The sequence below is a fragment of the Opisthorchis viverrini genome (genome assembly GCF_000715545.1).
Source record: "Opisthorchis viverrini unplaced genomic scaffold opera_v5_265, whole genome shotgun sequence".
In the NCBI taxonomy this organism is placed as follows: Eukaryota; Metazoa; Platyhelminthes; class Trematoda; order Opisthorchiida; family Opisthorchiidae; genus Opisthorchis; species Opisthorchis viverrini.
This window is the reverse complement of record NW_008751920.1, coordinates 1-9,260: the sequence shown is the minus strand read 5'-3', so window position 1 is coordinate 9,260 and position 9,260 is coordinate 1. Positions and strand designations below refer to the sequence as shown.

Genomic DNA, 9,260 nt, shown 5'->3' with positions numbered 1-9,260 from the left:
AACAATTTGGCTCTCCTTTGTGTGGGATACTGCATCCGAGTAAATATTTTTCATGCATTTTGTTATTTTTTTCATGTGGAGTACACCTTTTTCATAAAGCGCTTTAAGAAGTCGGCATCCGTTTTCGCTTGAAGCTATCTGCTTGTACGAAGACTGCTTTTATTTTCAGTCCTCACAAGTTACGATGGGCTTCGTGTGCCGAACTTAACTTAGTACCATAGAATTCAAGAAAGGATGCATAACACCAATGAACGTCTTGTCATTTAGCGGCAAAAGTGGAACACCATAATAAAAGTAATGATGGAGTGGACTTTAGCTTGGCTTTACCCTGGACAACCTGCTTGGCTGTTCCCTGATAAAGACCGCCCGAAATTATCAACGAGCTTCCATACTGAATCTGTAACATGCAGGTACATTTGTTCTCTGCATAGGTGACCCCGAATTTCAGAACCATTTCTCAGTAGATGCCTACCTAATAGGGTACTAAATGTGGAAGTGCCCCAAAGGGGTACGGAAAAATGACCCAACTGTAGTGTAGGAACGTTGATTTTGAGGATTTCCTTTCATTTAGAAGCGTTCAGGTTGCGCCGGCAGAAGGCTCATCCTGTGACAGTTCAGCTAGTCTTTTCGGCAATCATCCGATTATCCTGTCCTGTTTCACTCAAAGACAGCATACTTCAATTCGTTTGCTTTGACCACCAAGTTCTTTCAGCATCTGCCAAGTGCTCATCTACAAACGAATTTGGCTTTTAATCACGTTATTTTCAAATGAACGCCCCACATTGCAGTTGACACGGTATTCGAGATATCACAGTCGTTTCATCATCAACAGCTAAACAATGATGCTTCCCTACCGTCCTTTCGGTATTGCCTAAATCCTATTGAGTAGATCGACATTGTCTAGTGACCTTTCCTCCTATCTGAGCGCTGCGTAAGCAACAGAGAGTATCAGTGACCAGCTGAACGCATTTTGAACTGAAAATATTTGGACGAAAGCCGTTGGACTGTATTTTTGAAGTTGCATTGCATACACATCACACCGGACTGTTGTCCGAATGAGAATGGAAACGCCATCATGAATCACAGTTAACATCTCTCAAAGTCAGGTGCAATTTCTTGTGCCCACCATGAGGGAGCATAGGGAGTCACAAGTAATCTGAACATTTCCTTGTCCGAATTTTCAAGCGAGACCGCTACCAGGGGTGTGTTAGTGGAGACTTCTGTTAGACGGAGTAAAGCGAAACCGTCCATCGCCGAGCACGGGTTGTTTTCCGTAATGAATGAACGTAACCAACCAACGGGTCTGGCCTTTGGGTTTTGTAAATCGTTTTCAACCGAAGAAAGTCGGTAAATGGACGCATTGACGGGGTGACTGAAAATGAATAGAAAATGTGGTTAAAGGAAGAGTGAGCTCCCTAACGCAGTTAAAAGGTGGCCATTATAAGATTACAGGTGGCGTTTGAAATGTTGGAGGAGTGACTCAATGGTGAACTCAAACGGTCCGAAAAGCTGCCCTGTAACTGTCGTACGCGGAAATATGTTATTCGAGTTGGAATATTATGCAAGTTATAAAAATTTGTTGAAATACCTATGAAATAATTCGTTTGCGGATGACAACATAATCGGAGTAAAAGCACTTTATTTTCATGGCTCTTCGACACAAAAACATGTCCGCCTTAGAGACAGCGCATAGGAAAAACACATCATTACTAGTACAAGGACCGGAATCAAAGACAACTGAGTATCAAGTTGTTATTTATTTGTTTAACCGCTCCTCTCTACAGTCAGAAGCAGCGAACGACCTCTAATCTGTTCCTGTCAGATGAAAATCGCATCCTAGCAAAAAGGCTTTTTTGGGACAACAAACCATGGGACGTGCTCCACCCAGTACAAGGTGGTTTCGTCCAAGATAAAGGTTATGCTAGTTTCTATATCGATTTTTAAATCTAAAAAGCCAACCATCTTTAGTTCTGAATTCAGTAAACGGATATAACCAACGATCGCCATGATTTTTCCGCGTAAAGAAGTCGACGATCAGTGCACTACTTTCGCGCGCCGTAATCCACCTTCAGATTCCCGGAACGGACCCGTTATGTGAACTCCAAGGATCGTCTTTTCCACTCGTTTTCAATCCTACGGCCACTCCCAAAACATCCTTGCCGCTCTCTGCAGTTCACCACATAGCTTATTAGCTTTGCTGATGCCGTACATCGGAGTAATAATGCCAACCTCTTCCCACTCAACTTTAATCAGGACAAGCATCGGTCGCCCGCTTTGCTTTCGTACCAATGATAGCTCTCAGTTACTCCGACCTTCTACACGGACCAGCGGTAACGCCGCCAACGACAATTTTGGAACATTAAGCTCACTAGTTGGTCATACGCCATCCTGCATCCCTGAACCAGTTAGAATGCAGCAAACGTTGATCCGCTATCTGACCAAGTCCATTGTCTGGTTCATAAAACTAGATGCGCGCGTAGGTACTTTCGTCTGACAAAAGGCGCTGCCATAGGCAAATTATGGGCATTGGGATCCAAGAAAAGCCCTGTTTAAACTTGTTTAGGAAACATCTTAAACTGGAATCATGTTCACAGGCTGCTCAAAAGGTGTTTTGAACCTCCTGTTTATTTTGTACTTTAACGTGTTAGAGGCGCACTCCAGAGTTTCCAATTACTTCAAGCCAAAGAAACTTGAGACCGGTTGGGTGTCTATTATTCCTGGACTGATCATTATATTTCGAAGAGTCCGAGTACGCACTGTCCACCCTATAACTCCAAGTAGAGGGTCTGAGTTCCCTAACGCATGTTTGAACACTATCAGGAGTACGTCTCACATGGACAGACCAACCCTTTTAGTGTTAAGATAACTACGGTGAAATGACATACTGCCATGACCAACAAAGTAGAACGGAATGAACGAAGGCTCCTCACACTACCGATCGCTGCTTTCCTAACGAAGTTATGCAGTCTAAATACCGGGAACACAAGTATGCCAAGAGAATATTTGAAGGATTTCTATCCCACGGGGCGAAGCCGATTATTACACGTGCCCATGGGTATCAACATCAAACAGGATACGGCTGTTTCAGAAAGTAATTACATATGTTGACAAAACTTACCAACCAACAGGCAGCTTAGGATCGACAGTAGAATCTGAAAGCACCAACCGAACAGGGACATATCGACGTCGTACAACTCCTGTAAACCGAGTGCGTGTCGTCAGTTCTTGACCAATGTAACATCCTTTGGAAAAACTGACAGCACCGCTTAGGTCTCCATTGGCTTCTAGGGGTAATGTCTCTCCGAGTATCAACTCAGTGGAACCTTCTGGCAATCCCAACCTCCAACGAGCCCGGTGATACAGATCGATGTCCAGAGGGCTCACAGTGGTGCCCATAAATAAGGAGTCCGCTAGAAAAAGAATTTTACTGTGACGAAAATTAGCTCGCAAGCGACTGAGGGGAAAGGGAACACCAGGAGCGCTAAAACCCCACAAATTAAAAGAAACCGATGAAAAACGGACCCAAGTCGATAAAGTAGCCATATAAATTGCATCACCATTAACAGAACAACATCCGTGTCGAATACTGGTGCTTTACTGCTGTATATCCACAGTTTATTTAAAGACCTTACTGCGTAAATGGGGAAGGAGAAGAAACCGAACTTCAGTCTCCTGCAAGCATTCCGAGGTGTGACACCTCCAGACATCCATTTGGACAATTTGAATAATAGCTGACACCAAGAACGCCACCGACATCAAACAGCAGGTATATGGTGCTACACCCTGATCAATGAACCACAAAGGAATCGGTTAACGAGATGGTTAATTAGCTATCCATTCGCAAAGCAACGGGTTTGAAGCTAGAATGCTGGATTAAAAGTAACTGGTAAACATATCGTAATCCATGCAAACGCGGAGACAATGGATTTTATTATCACCCTGAAACATTTGTCCAAACAGTCACTCACAGCACAGTCAGTTTAACCCGACTATGGGAAACCATGGATTTAAAAACACTGAGCTTTTGAATCTTTTCTTACCCAAGCGGTGATGCCTTGTCACCAACAGCCATCATCCATTCATCAACGAATAGTTCTTGTTGTGCTCCTAGCACAAGTCAAAAATAAATTACAATCGGGTACAAGTCTGGGGTTCGAGCGCTATATACATTGGCCAAAAGATTGGATCGACGAAAGCAAAATCGCTGAATTTGCATGTCATTCTACTGAAACTAAGCAATTAGAGCAAGAACGCTAATAATAACCTCACACACGGTGATTTAGCGACGTACTTCGTCGGCAATTGTTAGCAGCTCAGCCGATGTGGTTAGTCACTTTTTGCCTTTCTGGACCTAAATCACCTGCTATATGGGGTGACCATGAGGGATTAAACTTGATAACTGCACATCGAGCTTCATTTACATTACTATGAATACAAGGATCTACAAATAATTTTCCGAGTTCTAAAAGATTGTAAGACATGATCGGAAACAAAAAACAGGTAGCCCATGAGGACATGTGTTTGTCGTTGTAACGGTTGGTCGGTCACGGCTTTTTAGTGCGGAGCCACCAGAATCAGCAAACGCCGATTCGATGGAATCCGTTCAATTGAGACCTTACAGAGCAACGATGCACAGAAAGTCTTTTTCTGCAAAATTTCGCGTTGGACAACCTCAGAACACACTCACACACTAACCATGATGAACCTTCAACAATACGAAGCTTTTTGAATGGCTTAATGATAGACCTGCGCCTAATATGGTAGGTACTCACAAGATCAACACAAAATGTGGGAATGGTGACGGCGATAAACACTGATAAGGTTGAAGAGCATTGGACATTGTTATCTCAGTCACTGTCCCTCGGAAGTAGTCTATTCATCCAAAGGATGACATCCATATACTTAGCCGTCGTAAAGCGTTCACTGTAGCACCCCTTCCGGTGCCTAGCTGCCATGCCACCCGAAGGAAGCACGAGGGCTGGGATACTGCCAGGTTGCCCAAGCCTAGACAGGGGAAGTCGAGTGGCGGAGGTCGGATTCGAACCGCGGACCTTCAGGTTAGTAATCCGCGCTCTAACCACTTCGGCCATCTCGCCCCTCGTCGTAAACCCTGGTACCATCCAAAATGGCTTAGAACCTCATCAATATGGAACTTACGTGCCAAAAACGAGAAACGGAGTATGCAGGCCAAACAACGTGGATCATCAAAACGTGGACCCAATAAGTAAGTGTGAATTCTCCTGAATAGTCCGCAAAGCATCGGACCTGTTTCACTTAAAACGTATGGCACAATTAAACCCATATCTTTGGAAAATATACATCAATATGAATTAGAATAAAAGTGTATGCAAGGCCTTCACTTTGACGCACTGGAAAGTGATCTATATGGGGGACATCCTCTTATCAGGATATTTCGTAAAAACTGTGATATTATCTCCCAGTAGCCAGGTGATAAATATGCAGTTATCAACACCGTAGTTAAAAGTCCAAAAGTGTGTCCAAACCCAAAGTGACAGATTTTAACCAAAGCTCCACTTAATGAGTAGAGCTTTCTTCACACATAGGTCTTCGTTACGGAAAGACCCACTAAAAATAGTCTATTCAAAAGCTGGTTAGAGCTTACACAAACGCCGGTCAAAGATATGCTGAAGATAGCTCATTGTTCACAAGGTTGACTGTAGTCTGGACTTTAGTAGTCCAAAATTACCAAAAAGAGTTTCCAGGACCAAAGAAACTAGTAACAGGTAGGTGTATGATTTCGTAGTTTGAGAGGACAGTCCTCTTACCCTCAAGAAGAAGCTGTGCACAGTAGTATTGGGTTAAAACATCCAATCAAATTACAATATATCTAATCTTACCCTGGACGCCCTTTTTCAGAAGCACTCGCCCTGACCATCCAGCGGTCGCCCTGGGGTCCGGTGCGTAGAACAATAAATCACGTCCAAACAAGGGGGCATTCGAAGTCGATTTGATTGGTGACCAAGAATGTGAATCCGTGAGCGGAGCATTCTTGTGAGAGGGCATGGCAACCCATACTGCAATATCAGTTTCATGTTCAATCTGCACCTAGTACGGGAACAGGGTAGGGTGAGAATGATACGGGAATCCTCTAACTCTTTCAAAAACCTAACCTACCCATACAAGACAAGCAAAACGACAGTAGTAAGCACTGGCGCCTAAGTGTTATACAACTAGGAATAAAGGACAGGAGGCAAAGGCGCGGGATACGGACTTAGTGCAGAAAATTCTACGTTCTGGGGAAAACCAGCAAGTGGACTAAACAAACCTGGACGTTATACCAGAATGACAAACTAGTAGCTGGATTAATCCAGCATTAATTGCGAACCTTACTCGAAAGGGGTCTAGCGCGTGATAAACCTTGGCTAGGCAATCCGGCTACGAAATGAGAGTATAACCGTCATTGGGATTAGCTACTTGCCACATTCTATGACGCTTCGAAGTACAGGGAGAATCAAGCGTATCCCGGCCAGAAAGGCCTGAAGATCCCGGCTGTGATTCCGTTTTTCCCCGGGGATTTCTCGCAAGAACGGGCTTGGAGTTGAGGTCAGTGCACTCAATGGCAAACAATGATCGGGCATGTGCATTTTACTTCCAAAACAACATAACTTGGTGAAATTTATCTAGCATTTTGCAGGGTTTAATTCGCTCCCAAGCACCTATTACACATTATTTATTTGGGGACAAGATATGGCGAGCTAAATCCACAAGGCCGCAGTTTGGTTAATTATATGTAAGACCCTAAGGTGAAAAAATAAAAGGGTGGGTCATTAGCCTACCGCAAGCATTCTGAGAAGTCTATACCTCGAAATACTCATTCAGACCGATTGGAAAGAAACTGATAACATTAACACCAGTGTCACCGATTAAGTGTCATTTCTTGCAATGTTTCCAGCCAGGTGCAAGGGGAGACCATCCTGGAGGGCAGACAGCAATAACAACCACCAAATTATCACTGACCGCTTTCATACCCTTCTGAAAAGTCACACGTCCATCTCACAGTTTGCGCATGGCACGGAGAACAAATTCGCCTCAGTATACGATGATTCGACATGCATATCGCAGACCAACCACTGCAGTAGGTGGTTCTGTAGGTTTTCCGCGACTGAAGAAGCCGCTGAACAACCAAAGACCTGTTTTATATTCAGCTCATTACGAATTCGTTGATGTCATCTGACATCAGTAATACTTTTGAGACGGTGGTGGTCAAAAGCCAATAGAACTGTAGGGTTTGTTGGCCAACACTCCAGAGGAATGGTTGATTACTTGTTCGATATTAATCAACAGGCAGGCTGCTACACTATTGTGTAATGACGGTTCCGACCTAGCAGGCATTTGAGGTACTGAAGATGAACATTGCCTCTTGCTTCCCAAGTACCTTCTGCCAGAAGTTTGAGCACAGCGCCAGTCGTCAAGAGCATTCAAGAAACGGGCGGTCAGCAGCTATCCAGAGGAACAAAAGTTGTGGACTTTGGTTGAATAAAGCAGGTCCCTGTTTGTGGTTAGCGAGTAAGATCCAAACAAATAATCGGTGAGGCTGATTTGTTGAGATCCAGGAAAAAAGTCAGAGGGAGCTCGCGGAGTATCCTTACTACAAGTAATCAAAAACAAGTACATTCAACATAGAAGGTCCATAAGGAGCTAATAGGTTACCAGCTGCTTTCATTAGCCCATAGACATAGCAAATAAAGTAATTCTCATAACCATGAAATATGATACAGAATACATGCCCCTCAAAAGACCGAAATAAACGTAAACAGTCTTGCCTTTTTCCGGAGGTTGTATCGGGCAAGGTATTTTATCATTTCTTCCGATTGCGTAGAGTCCAGCTCCAGGAGGTATAGACTTTTTCGGCTTTCATGACATTGCAAATGATAGATGAACGCATCTGTCAAAATTCTACCCTTTCGAAAGACTATGGTTTTGGATCACAACGAAAATCACCTTAATGTTCAACAGAAAAGTATACATGAATGACCCCGGGCGAGAGATATACATGACATCATTGGTGACAAGCCCTTGGAGGAATGTTTCGACTGTGTCACCCTGGATCCGGAGCAGAGATCGTGACGCCAACCGAGCAGTACTTAGAAACCGTTGTCTGACTGACCAGCACGGGTTGCAAGCAAACGCATGGAAGATTTTTAACATATGAGCACTGAAGAAAATCAGAACGAAATTAAGCTTGAGGTTTTTGTGACAGTTTGAGAGCAAGTAGCAATTAAATGGGTAGAAAAATGACAGACCACTGTTTTGCCGGTCACAGCACAAAAGGCCGAAGTTTCACGGGACAAGAAGATATGCAGTTGGTGGGAGATACGCTAGGCGAACTGCGCTTGGAAAAAAGGGGTCGTATCGAGAAAACCGAACATGAATGACCATAAACGGTCACCTGTCTGGTAAACCAGTGAACAGGGGATTACACAAGCCGACTCGACAGCGCAAGCTCTTGACTGTACAGCGGCTCATACTTGGCCGAACGCCAACTTACTTACCGGAAGGTCCGTGGTTCGAACCAGATCTCTAACTCTCAACTTCCCTTTTCTAGGCCTGGGCAACCCGGCAGTGGTTCAGCCCTCGTGCAACCTTCGGGTGGCATGGCAGCTGGGCACCAAAAGGGTGCTACAGCTGAACGTTTAGGAGTCGTGTGTACCAGGCTACAGTAACGGCTGTGTTGTTGTATGGGTGCGAGAAATGGCCTCTGCAGATAGATGATGTGAGACGTCTTCAAGTTTTCGACCACCGATGCCTCAGAGGCATGGCTGGTTTTGGATGGCGTCAGCGAGTTTGTAACGAGGTGATTAGAAAACGGGTATTTTGTGGTGCTGCAGGCACTTCAGTCCAAGAAAACATCCAGCAGCATCGACTACGATGGCTCGGTCATGTGCTACGCATGCCGAAACACCGTCTACCGAGACGAGTGTTGTTCTCCGTGCCTCTTTCAGGATGGCAAGGTGGACAGTTTATGACTTGGGAGAAAGGCGTCAAAGAGATCACGAAGAGCTTGGGTGTTGTACGCCTTCCAGGATGGGGTCCCCGTGACCCCGTCTGTGCTTGGCTGAAGACGTTGCAAGAAATGGCGGCTAATCGATGTCAGTGGCGTTCGTGCTTTCAGTTTCTTTCCAGATTGTCTGAGCGGTTGGAGGTGTAGCACCTCGATAAGCTAGACATAAACTAGCACAAGGTGCCCTCCCTCACCCACTCTTTGTCTCCTCTCTTCAGTGTAGGGCTTTTAATACAAT

The 9,260-nt window shown here is 44.6% G+C and overlaps 1 protein-coding gene across 1 annotated transcript; it reads right to left on the bottom strand.

The window, feature by feature from the left end:
* Positions 1–1,086: 1,086 nt before the first annotated feature.
* On the bottom strand, positions 1,087–8,169 carry T265_09217 (hypothetical protein; the record flags this gene model as incomplete). Its single annotated transcript, XM_009175236.1, has 6 exons — positions 1,087–1,372; positions 3,119–3,410; positions 4,856–5,110; positions 5,859–6,066; positions 7,761–7,922; positions 7,963–8,169. 6 exons carry the CDS (start codon positions 8,167–8,169, stop codon positions 1,087–1,089), a joined length of 1,410 nt encoding a protein of 469 aa, XP_009173500.1.
* Positions 8,170–9,260: the final 1,091 nt, after the last annotated feature.